At 38.0% G+C, this 12,571-nt stretch overlaps 3 protein-coding genes across 4 annotated transcripts; 1 reads left to right on the top strand and 2 right to left on the bottom strand.

Moving 5' to 3' along the window:
* Window positions 1-580: 580 nt before the first annotated feature.
* On the bottom strand, window positions 581-1,861 carry LOC137953975 (protein argonaute 2-like). The gene is made up of 2 exons (XM_068801552.1): window positions 1,693-1,861; window positions 581-1,472 (listed from the first exon to the last, which is right to left on the bottom strand). Exons 1-2 carry the CDS (start codon window positions 1,751-1,753, stop codon window positions 1,117-1,119), a joined length of 417 nt encoding a protein of 138 aa, XP_068657653.1. The 5' UTR covers window positions 1,754-1,861; the 3' UTR covers window positions 581-1,116.
* A 3,118-nt stretch (window positions 1,862-4,979) lies between these two features.
* LOC137952699 (probable methyltransferase At1g29790) lies at window positions 4,980-6,501 on the top strand. Its single transcript, XM_068799763.1, has one exon. The coding sequence runs from the start codon at window positions 4,980-4,982 to the stop codon at window positions 6,363-6,365; it is 1,386 nt and encodes a 461-aa protein (XP_068655864.1). The 3' UTR covers window positions 6,366-6,501.
* Window positions 6,502-6,661: 160 nt separating this feature from the next.
* On the bottom strand, window positions 6,662-12,190 carry LOC137953068 (cleavage stimulation factor subunit 50). Of its 2 annotated transcripts, XM_068800267.1 has the most exons (14): window positions 11,742-12,190; window positions 11,586-11,669; window positions 11,381-11,508; window positions 10,463-10,535; window positions 10,283-10,366; window positions 10,085-10,171; window positions 9,887-9,957; window positions 9,672-9,723; window positions 9,495-9,552; window positions 9,300-9,400; window positions 8,918-9,072; window positions 7,819-7,927; window positions 7,099-7,155; window positions 6,662-7,022 (listed from the first exon to the last, which is right to left on the bottom strand). In XM_068800267.1, exons 1-14 carry the CDS (start codon window positions 11,850-11,852, stop codon window positions 6,867-6,869), a joined length of 1,326 nt encoding a protein of 441 aa, XP_068656368.1. In that variant the 5' UTR covers window positions 11,853-12,190; the 3' UTR covers window positions 6,662-6,866. The 2 variants fall into 2 exon arrangements, with proteins under 2 accessions (XP_068656368.1, XP_068656367.1); XM_068800266.1 differs by lacking the exon at window positions 11,742-12,190 and having other exon boundaries at window positions 9,887-9,963; window positions 11,381-11,498; window positions 11,586-11,664.
* Window positions 12,191-12,571: the final 381 nt, after the last annotated feature.

Here is a 12,571-nt window from a genome sequence, read left to right on the forward strand (position 1 = left end):
AATGGTGGCGACGGCGGAGGTCCTTTTTCGGCAACTGCCGGTTAATTTCCCTCGGTTGGAATTCACTTCACCGAGAGTCCTGACCTCCGGTAGGTGGCGTCTCTGAACTCACACGTTCACAGATGGGCCGAGGTGGCCTAACGGGATCCTACTACGTCCAGAGTCTACATTAGCGTGTCTTGTCTTATCTTGTCCATGTAGATGATATTGGAATGTAGGTATCCGTTCTTGATTAAACTAGTCTCTCTCATAAAAGGATGCACAGGCGATTTTCTTTCTATTAAGATTTCGTAAACAGAATGGGTTCTAAAAAGTTTTCACGTTCCAATACCGAGTAGACAGCAGAATCAGTAACCAACCTAATGTCGTCGTCGTCGTCGTCATCATCATCATCATCATCATCATCATCGTCGTCGAATTATTTACATGAAAGAAAGTTGATCCCGATTTTCCATCTTAAGCTTTCCACTGGACAGTCAATCAGCTAGCTGCGAATTTTCCCACAAAAGTGGAGGTTTATCTACTTTTACTAAAAATTGCTTGCGTTTTGTGTTTGATAACAACCTGATATGATCGAAACAACCGGTCGGGTGATCAGACAACCAGATTTGAAGATCCCCAACAATAGTAATGATGAAATCCAATTCACCTTAAAAAAAAAAAAAAAAAATGCCAATAAAATTTTGTGAACAAGAAAATTTTGAAAGGTAAGAGGGTGGATAGATGGGGCATCCTTGATTTCTCATCCAAATCTAGGAAGGTAAGAGGGTGAATGATGGGCCTTGCTGGTATGGTTCAAATTCTAGTAACCTGGACGGCAATCTGCCAATGGAGCTCACAGGTTACAGATACGATCCTTTCCTTTTGGCGGTTTAGCACTGTGAGCTCCATTGGCACATAATTGCTTTTGCTATTTCTGCTCACATCCTTTCCTTTTGGCGGTTTAGCACTGTGAGCTCCATTGGCACATAATTGCTTTTGCTATTTCTGCTCACATCCAAGCACGGAAGGTTCTCATACTTGATATATCTCCTTCTTTTACCTCTTGGGGCGTTTGGATCATCGATGAAGAACTTTTCATTTTTCGCAGAGGATTTATAATATTCAAAAACTCCCTCAGAAAGCTGGCTTGCACTGTAAATGTTCTTCCTTCCCCCCATCATAGGCCGTTGCTAACATTCTCCGGAAATACTCGCTTTTCACTAAAAGTGCTTCGATCTTGGAGACCTTAGGACTTGCATTAGGGTTCGGTTCAATCTTGCGTTCTATCTCGATGCCATACTGCAGAATTACAACGTCGCGATCAAACTTGACACGAAAGTGATTGACCTGAAGCGTGCTTTGGTTTTCCCCGATGCACCCACCGCCATCTGGTCGCTTAATGGGTACCCTTTCTCCGTGTTGCCCTCGTGAGGTCTTTCGTGGCTGAGAAACCTCCAGGTTTTGGGGGAAATTTGCAGCTAGCTGCTTGACTGCAAGAGATAAGTAAGTTAGTTTTTCGTCTCAGAAGTAAAATTTTAGAGTTTCACTAACCAGTGAAATTCAATGAAAAGAAGCCTAAGATGGATCAATCGGGATCAACTTTCTTCCATGTAAATAATTCGATGATGACATGACTCTCGGTGAACCATTTACCTCGGGGCTAAACAACCGAAAAGAACAAGAAGAAAAGAAACATTGACCGTCAGTTACCAGAGAACCTCCGCCGTAGCCACCATTCCGGCCTCGGTAAACCATATTTTGCAGCCTCCATCGGTTACCTTCCTCACCTCCGGGGACTCTCTCCCAACGGCCGAACCCGATTGTTCCCCAAGAAACGAATGTCCGCCCCAATCTCCACACCCCCAGCAGGGAATGCAAACCAAACTTCCGAGACGAAAATGAAGAAAGCGGGAATGCGTTGTATAAATTGATCGACTTCATCTTCGATCCAAACCGCCCCCAAATCTAAAACTTGACCTAATTTTATAAATAAATGAATTAGATTAATATATGATCCATACATAATCTGAATTAATATATGAATGCATTATAAAAGAGAAAATTATATTTTGTGTTTGCAAGTATTGTAACAATGTTTATTTTTATAAACGAAATTATAACACAAGTTATTTAATTATTTATATTAAAATGAGTAAAAAGAGAAAGTGCACTAAATTGATTAATCCATTAGTATGTATTGGTTTACTAAACATAATTATCTAACTTTATTCATGATTATTGTCTATTACACCTAAGCTACTAATAAGATTAATAAAAAAAATTATTCTAATCTACGATCGGCTCCGATCCATACATGATCCCATTGCATGTAGATTTCAAAATCACCAATTCCTCGACCTAACCCAACCTGACTCAACTCATTTGAAATGACTGGTTTTGACTCCGATTAGATATCAAAATAGTACTTGGTGTAAAATTTTGTTACATAGTGTTGATTTTAGGACTCGATCATCTATGATCTTAAGGGTTAGGAGGAAAAAAGGGGACAACTAGAGATGAGAAGATGGGGAGAGATTAGGGCTTGTTGGAATGACCTAATCCTCCCCCTTAAGCTTTGTTTATAGTGGTCAAGAATAAAATAATTATATGTATTCCCTTCACCCTAAATGGTGTGAATATGAAACAAAAAATAAAGGGTTTTACATTAATGACATTGAAGTTTCACCGTATCTTCTAACACTCCCTCTCAAGTTAGTAGTGAGAAAACATCATATATGCCCAACTTGGTATATATAATGGAGAGAACTTTTGAATTGACTGGTTTTGTAAGTATATCAACAAGTTGATTGTGAGAAGAAATATGTGTAAGAGATATAATTCTAACATGTAATTTTTCCTTGACAAAGTGACAGTCCACCTCAATATTCTTAGTTCTCTCGTGGAAGACAGGGTTGGAGGCAATGTCGATTGCAACTTGACTATCACAATGGAGTTCCAATGGCCCTCCATTGTTGAAACCCAACTCTGCTAAGAGGAATTTAACCCAACTTTTGCAAGCTAGTGTATGTCCTTTTATGTTTTTTTCCTTTTGAAGTATGTAACCCTAAGGGCTTTGTAGTTATTATAAACACTTTCACACAATTATAAATACAACCTCAAGGCATGGGGTAGAGCATTCAAGCCTCTTCCTCTTGGCTCAAATTCGTCCTAACACTTCTCTCTCTTGTCTTCTTTTTTCTCTCCCTTGGTTACTTCTCTCATCTCTCCCAAAAACTAAAGTTTATTTCATCTCTCCTTCTCTCGATATCTCTCGTGTTTATATATTAGCCCTAGAAATCAACACAAAAATTCATCAAAAAGCTGCAATTAGAAGCCAAGAAACAGAGGTGTAAATAAAAGAATCATTCCCAAGCACAACGAAAAAATTACACGGAGAGATAGACCCTGCATTCACCATTTGAACAAGCAACTACAACACTAAGAATAGCAAAAAGCACTATCAGGAGCAAGTTTTTCGGACAACTCATTACCAAACTGGCTTGAATCAGACTTCTTCAAGACTGTGAAGGAGGAAGAAATGAGATAGTTCAATTGCAGAGAAAATCAATCTTTCTAGGAGAGAAGAACATAACCATTCTGGGTATTTTCTATCTACGGGTGAGAAATCAAAGGGATCTTCAATCATTCACTCATTGGAAATGGAGAAAAACTCTAGTGATGATTTTTCCCTCCAAAGTATAAAGAAGATGGGGAGGTACGCATCATTTTAGAGGTTTCAGTGAAGAAGGGAAGAAAATGAACAAAAACATCTTGCCAGAAAGAGGGAGGCATTTGTTTTCTAGGGTAGTTAACTGACCATTAGTAGACTTCTTAAAGAAATAGATCGTCAGCTTAAACTTGCAATGAGAATTCAAAATAGAAGCTATGGCAAACACCATGTTGACAATAACCCAATATTTTTTAAACTTCTTCATCATTATAGTTGCCATTGAAGCAATACATAATGTAGAACAATAACACCGGAGATTTTAAAACTACCTGAATCTTACAAATACTAACAAAGTAGAGTTCGAGATTTTACTACTTGAAAATGTTAATTATCTCATAAAATATTTTTAAACATTCACATGACTTTGGCAAAAAAAATTCTCTTTGATAGGATGGATCATACTCAACCAATAAAAAAAATGCATTCATAAACTCCAAATTATGCTCACCATCAAGTATGTTAGTTTCATCTTATTGAAACATCCAAAGAAAGGGACTTTAGTGGTGCATGAATATGATTGATTACTTTTAAAAAAAAATATTTTCTAAGAGCTGACTTAATATATTTCACATAACACTTTCACCATGACACCATCAATTTCTTTAATCTCATTTTGGACAATTAAATTTCACATGGTAGATGTTGTAAATCTAGAGAAAATATAACGAGAAGATCACTCTTGTAATATGTTACTTGTAGCAGCCACAAAGATGTTGTATTATCGTAAAGAGAGTTGATCCAATACTAACAGCCATTTAGTGCAAAATATGTGAAACACTAGTTCAACCATTCGATCATGATCAACGGCTGTTTCGCATGTTTCACACCAAATGACTTTTCATATTGGATCAGCCCTCTTATCATAAATATCTAAATATGCAACTCTCGTGAATTCTCATAGACTGAATAACCCGGAAGAACCATGTATATTAGCTCTTTTTTATTCTTTTTTTTTTTAAAATTTCCTCCATGAACGATTCATTACACAGAAGGACTTCCCCTACATGATGCATCGTGTCTAGGGATCCAATGTAGTTTCTAGGGATCTTAATCTTGCTCGCTGGTTACATAAGAAAAATACCACTCTAAAGCATACGATTTCATGGATATTTCTGCAACAGAATATAAAATCCTTGAAAAAGCTCCTCGGAGAATACAACATGGAAGACTCCAGGAAACGAATTAGGATCTGCGTCAAAAGTCAACTGGCCACGAATTTCATCAAACAAGAAAGGAACTTGAGAGAGGCAGAGAAAGGGCCGCAGAGATGCAGAGACAGGCCATTTCCAAACCTGCAAGATGCTTCCCAAGTTCAGTTCCCACACTGCTGTATCCTCTCTTTTTCGCTATATTTATGTCACCAATCATCATCATTACACACATTGCTTCCCCCTTCAGCGTTTTCACCTTATCGCCCTCCATTCAGAACCATGTATCCCACTTACAGAGCCAAGTAGGTCTTCTGCTGAAACAGATTCACACTGAAGAAGGGGAATCAAAGATCGTCTTCAAATATTCCGAGCAAGTGCTCGCAATTGCAGTATCATTGGACAAGCTTTCAGATGCTTTATCCCATCTGTATCAAGCCCCAGTTGCAGAGTGGAACAACATGAGCACAGTGGAATTTGGGGATTTCAGCCAAAATGGAGAAGAAGATGAGTATGAAGAAGGATTACTTACCCACCAAGCCCTGTTCAACTCGGATGAGTTTTATAACTACACTTCACCGAAACCCAACAGAAATGGCAAAAAGAACTTCCTGGGGGTTGATACAGTTAATCCATCAGTAGGATCAGCTTGTGCAAGTCTTGCCTCAGATGTGGAACGATTTATGGGTTATAAAGCTTATGGTTCCTGCCCAGATGACTGGATCGTCGCTCAGAAACTTATGGTGGCTGGTTGTGATCCTCTGCCAAGAAGAAGATGTTTCTCAAAGTCTCCACCTCACTATACCAAGCCACTCCCAGTTAATTCCTCTCTATGGAATCTGCCTGATGACAAAAATGTCCTTTGGACTCACTACAAATGTAAGAGGTTCTCTTGCTTAGTGTCAAAGGAAACCACAGGTAAAAGGGGTTTCTTCAAGTGTGCTGACTGCTTCAATCTCACTAGTAGAGGTTGGGAGGTCCCCATAAATGAGTCTGTCTCAGCTGAATTTACCATTGATGAGGTTCTTCAACTGAAGCCAGGGGAGATCCGTATTGGATTGAATTTCAGCCCAACAACTGGAAATTTTGCAGCCATTATGAGGGAAAGAAATGTAAACATTGCTACAGCAACTCTCAATCTTGGAGCTCCCTATAATGAGGTAATTGCCCAGAGAGGTCTTCTTCCACTCTATGTTTCAGTGGGTTCTAGATTGCCATTCTTTGATAACACATTGGATATTGTTCACTCTACATTATTCTTGGATGGGTGGATAGGAATTGAGCTCCTACAGTATGTGTTGCTTGATTGGGACAGAGTTCTTAGGCCGAAAGGCATTCTCTGGATAGACAGGTTCTTTTGCAGTGCAGATGATATGGCACTATACTTGAAGGACTTTGAAAAACTAAAATACAAGAAGCTGATATGGAGAGTAGTACCAAAGACAGACAAGTTGGGAGATGAACTCTTTTTCTCTGCCATCCTGGAAAAGCCTTTAAGATATTAGACTGTACTAGTTGTAGCAATACGCAAAATTGTAAATCAAGGACTGGCTATCCAGTTTCTATGGCCCGATGCAAACAATTTTTATCTCCACAACAGACAACAATACCATTTCTGACAAGGGCATTTATCAATATCATCATTAGAACAGCAAATTTGTATCATTCACTGAATTTATCATCCCTGTCAAAAAAGATATACTCTTAACAGTACAAAATGAGATTCACCAGTGGTTTTTCAACACCAATTTACTCTTGGAACCATCCATGCAGCAAAATTCTTCAAAAAATACAACATCTTTGACTTGTACATTGCATGCCGGAGAAGATGATTCAATCCAATTCCATATTATTCAATTAGTACATATAAGAATGACCATACAGTGAATGGTAACAAAACTGTTAACATTCTTTTTCCAAATGAAACATTAGATATTATCAAAAACTCATTTGTTAAAGATCATTTAGTGCAGCGTCTTGAATGTGATGCTGATCTTCTCGAATATCTAGAAAATTTCCTTCCAAAACCGGACTGACCTGTCACTCCCACAAGTAACAAACACAGCCTCTGTTGGTGAGTGCTCGACCCACCTAGGTGCACCTATGTGGTTGGATGGCCACCTAGCAACTTTTTCAGCAGTCAGGGCATCCCAAATAACAACCTGCAACAATTCTTTTCGTATCAATTAAATCCACAGCATTTACATCTTAAAACACTAAAAAGACAAGACTACTTACCTCATTGCTTGGCTCATCGATTGATAGAACAAACTCTTCAGTTTCATTGAAAACAGCCTGCAAGCAGTTACAGGAGAAATAGAGCACAAATGTTTTAAGAACAGAGCCAATCCTTTTCCATAGAAGAAGATAAAATTTGAGGAATTAAGCCTTACATATTGTGGAATGGTACGTTGTACTCCCCTCCCATGGAAACATGTTGTATAGGTTTAATATATTTTGTTTAATGTTTTATCTTCTAACAGTTAGCCTCCCATAACACTTGCTATGGACCTTATCTGTCCTATTTACTATCTTGATGCACCAGCAATGCCTCACCAAGCTCTGGTCAGGATCTAGGTAGGGAATAGTGGGCCTGTACTAGTAAGGAAGCGGAGCAGAGGCCCCGTCTTATCAAAGAGTGAAATATGCAGCCAACCCAATAAGTAAGTTAAACATGATGGACCCATACAAAAGAGTAAGACAGATAGTTGGGGCCCTCGAGAGAGCAAAATAAAATTAGAGACGAGACTAAAACATTACAGAAATGATAGCATAATAGCAAAGACTAACAGAGGTAGAGTAGTTAAATAAGAAGATGAAAGAAGTAACAATCCAATCCAATCCAATCCAATTTTCCTCAAATTGGATGAAAGAGGTTTTTATCCTCAGCACTGGCTCCAAAATGGTGCTTATCTTAGAAATGTTCGCTGAAGAATAATAAGGGCAAAGATTTCAAACCTGGCAACGTAGTTGTGTATGCATAGCTCCATTGTACTGCTTTACTAATTTTCCAGTGCCCACCTCCCATAGCTTTGCTGTTGAGTCCTTCCCACAAGAAAGGATGAACCTGGATATGAGCTACTGCAACTTAGACGTGCGTAAAAAGGTGTTTATCACAAAACTCAATTTCCTTTTATTTTGTCCATAATAAATAGTAATCCATCTGGAATAATTCCTCATCAATTAAAAAAGAAAAAAAGACATTGCAAGAAAATATCATGCTCAGAAAGCAAATAATTCAGGATTCATGGAGGCAACACCAAATTGTGTTTATAAATGGAGACAATAGAACCATTAGAAGCAAGCCAAAGTTAGGATTCAACACATGAAAAATTAAGTGAGGAATGTGTCCTAAGTTAATCATATTTAGTCCTAAAAAGCAGAGGTTGTTGATTTTGGGACAGGATTGAGTCAACAAGGCCAAAACAGATTCAATACAGGGCAGGGTCCAATTAGCACTTTCACATGTTATCAAATGGATATATTGCATAACATATGTAAATCCTAAAAAATGCTTTCTTTCGGCCTAATACTATAAAAGAGTACGAAAAGAAATAGGTGAACTTTGGGACAATTCAGATTAACTTGTGAATAATACAAGAACATCACTATTCATAAAATGTCTGGTCTGAATTGAGGCACCTCAGCCTTTTCAAAGAAAGCAAGCCTTGTTTCTAGTGCCTGAGGTTGCAGGTGAAAGTCAGCCAACTTTCCTTTTTTATTCTTTTTTGGGTGGGGGTGGGGGGAGGGAGTAGTAGCAGAAAGTTAGCCACCTGCTCATACACTTAAGAGTCTTCTTATTTAGGTCGTCTATTCCCTGTTTCCTTGGGATAGCAGATCATCCAGGTATCAAAACCCACCCTGATTCAATACTTCACAATAAATCAGTCAAATAGAAGACGAGTATGGGACAGTTTTTGCGTACAACTGAACCTTCCTAACAATGAAGAACATCAGTTCTCACGAACTGAAGCTGAAAATGCCTAAAACAATTTCAGATTTTTCTTTTTCTTAAATGATCAGAATATGGTATCTCAGGTCAATAAAAATGCTCTACCTTTGGTCTTTGGTAAAACTCGCACAGGTGGCTTCTGCAGAACCATGTGCCCCAACAATAGAACGCACACATTTTGAAGTTACACCATCCCACACTCGTACAACACCGTCTTTAGAAGCAGTCACATACAAAGCACCAGTACATGAGTACCGCACCTAAGTATGCAGAGATGTCTTATATAATTAGCTGACTGATTAATCTGAAAAACCTCACAAAGTATGTTCATTTTGATTTTTTAATGGTCAATGTACATAATGAATGTTCCACAGATGCACATAAAAAGTCATATTTGAAAGATTCATTCAAGTTGCAGACCATCAATCTATAAATCAACACATGGCATTACTTTCAATTTATAATAACTGTAAGAGATTGATCATGCCTGGTTGATTGCAGCATTCATGTTTAGCTCTTGCACACTTGATGACAGGTAACACTGAAAAGTATTGACATCATACAGATGGGGAATTGGATGATCTGTACCTGCAAACACATCACCATCATCATGAGTTAAGAAAGCATTGCTTGTTCTTAGTTGATGATGATCACGGTGATAATTAATGCAGGGAAATTATACCTGCCAGAAGAAAATCCCCTGAAGGATGAAAAGCTACAGATCGCACATTATGAGTATCCTGTAACCATTAGCACAAAAAAAGAATATAATCACCTTATTACTAGAGCTATGTTTTCCATTCTTGACCAGTGAAAAATATCTCAACAACAGAAAAACATTCCAACAACATGGCCAAACCTGTATGACTCTGAAAGCCCTTCTTGCAACTGTTTTTGAAAAATCAAAGAACCTGAAAGATGTTCAACAAATGCAAATCTATATTTCATGACAGAGGTAAAACTTCTTTCGTACTTTTCTACTTTGATTTTTGTGCAAATTACACATTAAGATTACAAACATTGAATAAAAACGCATATCACAAAATATGAAACGTTAATGTGAGAGGACCATACTTTATGGTGTGATCCTTTGCCCCAGATATCAGCACCATATTTTGAGGATGGAAATCCAAATCGTTGATTGGCTGCAACTATACAGCTCAAGTTTTAGAAAAGTAAAGTGGATCTCTAACAGCTGAACAATTGAAACAATCGACTCATGAAAATAAAAGTAAAAATAGTTAATGCCAAGATGTTGGAGAAATAGGTTACTTGCAAATGATCATAAAACGTCCTGATAACAGATCGAACAGGGCCATCCCTTGAATCTGGCATCATCATTTGCTTGATCTTTGCAATCTATAATGACATCAAACATGTCAAAGCAGTTGCAAAATAAAAGCAAAACGGACATACACAAAGACATGGGAAGCAGGGGAAGAGACAGCTGTGCCGTATTAACTAACACACCTCAAAGAGCTTAATTGATTGGTCTGCACTACCAGTTGCAAGGAATTGACCATCTGGACTGAATCTTGCACACCTGGCAATGTTCTAATAAACTGAACTGAATTAGAAACAGTTGTTCATTACAATGGATGAATGATAGTGAAAGAAAAAAACGTTATGCTTTATAAAGGTCTTAGATACCTTATGCTCTGATACATGTCTGGTCTCATGCTTTGCAAAACTCTTAGATGAACCTTTTGTATCCTGGACCATACTGGTTCAAAAATAATTACACTTTTGTTACATTTCAAGTAAAACAAACTACCTCTTTGAGCTTAAAAAAAGTCTGGTACACTGACAAACAACTATCCAAATGACCGATGTTTTAAGAATATGAAATTTTTTAATCAAAGAATCATTACATATACATTGTTTTCTAGGAAAATACAAACAATCAGCTAAAATTTTCATTAGATAACATAAACCCTGTCCAATATATAATAAAACACTGCTGGGTTGGAGAGATTATGAGAGGAGAAAGAGAAAAAAAGTAGGGCTAAACATCCAGCAATTAGAAAAAATGTCAAACCCTAAGTGAATGATTTACTCATCTGTCTTTTAAAATAAGGTCATTAAAATTAATGCGTTCATAGGACTGTCATCCTCAATGGATTTCCTTAATTAATGTTTTTCAGCCAACTGGAGGTCTGGAGTAGTGAAGCATTGGAGACACAGTAACTTGAGTTGCACTCTGAATTAAGTTATTGGATTCTGTTGGGTCTGCCTGTTTGACACTTTAAAATGAGAGAACCATCTCTCCTGACTTGCACAATTTATTTCATTGAGATATTTATAGTGGATTTAGTTGCATCAAGCACTAAATTTACCTTATGCTCGGGTTCATATTCTTATCTGTAATGTCAATTTTATGGAGAAAGGATGAAAAGATAGATCAATAGACAAAATAGCCAAGACATGGCTCCATATCATAAAAATAAAATAAAACTAGAGACTAAAATCAAGTTATTAAGTATAATAAGCAGTACAAATGATCTCCTTCTAAACTATACTCCAGTATTTTAGAGGACTGCAATCACCAGGGATACAAAGATCAGCTACCTGAAATCAACAGCATGAACAGGAGCAGTAGGGACGGAGCCGTATGCGGCAGTTGCAGCTAATGTGGAATCAAACATAGTAGCGGGAGAAAGCCCCCTTGATAGTTCATCTCTTTCCACTGCAAGACCCTGTTAACATGTCAGAACCCCACTGAGCAATTGACAAGCAAGTCAAATACTAGTGCCTTTTGCTTCGAAAATCTAACCTTAGAGACAAGGTCAAGGAGCCTGTGTGGCGGAATTTCCACATTCAAGGGTGTCATGGTCGCTGTAGCAACAGCAGCCGCAGCCTGTACAAGAAATAGCAGTCAGAAAAATAAATGATTAAAGAAAATCCAATACGGGAAGGACAGAATTGTTGCCTGGTTAAGATCCTGATCACGAAGATGCGAAACAATGAATGTGCTAACTTGGCGAAGAAGCTTCCCATCCTGTAAGGTCTGCTCCAGACCGGAGTCCGTTGGAGCACTCATGTAGCTTGTAAACTTCCAAGTTCCTTAAACCTTGTCAATTGGAAAAACTGCCTCCCTCTCAGAGCCCCGCTGCTTAAACAAGTCTACTTTCTCGAAACCTCATCTTTGAGCTACCGAAGCATGTTATAGAACCAGAATCCTTTCAAATTAAAACCCCAATATCCACGAAACTGATTGACGTATTTTCTATTCATTCACCTCGGTCCATATTTCTTGCCGTTATTCTATTCGAGAAAAAGAAAAACCTAGCTCTTTCAGTTCAAATGGCAAATACCGTTTACTGGAGCGCTGCCATGTCTTTAGGACAGTCCTCTTACCGATTATCCTACCCAATTGCTGCAACCCTTTTTTTGCGTTTAGCGCACACGACCAGTATGGCAACTCGCATTCGTGTCTGCAACCTTTTTACAATTATGAATAGATTCTTCAGGACATTAACCATTCTTAACGAATCCCTTTTGGTCAGTAGTTCTCACTATTTTTTTTATCGATTTTCCACCTATTCATCATCAATTCAGTGATGTAAATCCGATATTAAATTAGCTGGTAAAGTAGTGTGCATTTGCTTTTGCTTGCTTGCTTGTGCATTTGGTCCCTTTGTGGAATTCAATTCACTAGGCTGGAATTCAGTAATGCGATATAAGTTGACTGGTCACATATTTGAAACACATTATCTAGAGAAATTAGATCATCCTTGACTTTAAACGTAATCTTTTGTC

The sequence above is a fragment of the Aristolochia californica genome, unplaced genomic scaffold (genome assembly GCF_029961685.1).
Source record: "Aristolochia californica isolate CCGP_79_NKW_82.1479 unplaced genomic scaffold, dmAriCali1.0.hap1 SCAF_16, whole genome shotgun sequence".
Lineage (NCBI taxonomy): Eukaryota > Viridiplantae > Streptophyta > Magnoliopsida > Piperales > Aristolochiaceae > Aristolochia > Aristolochia californica.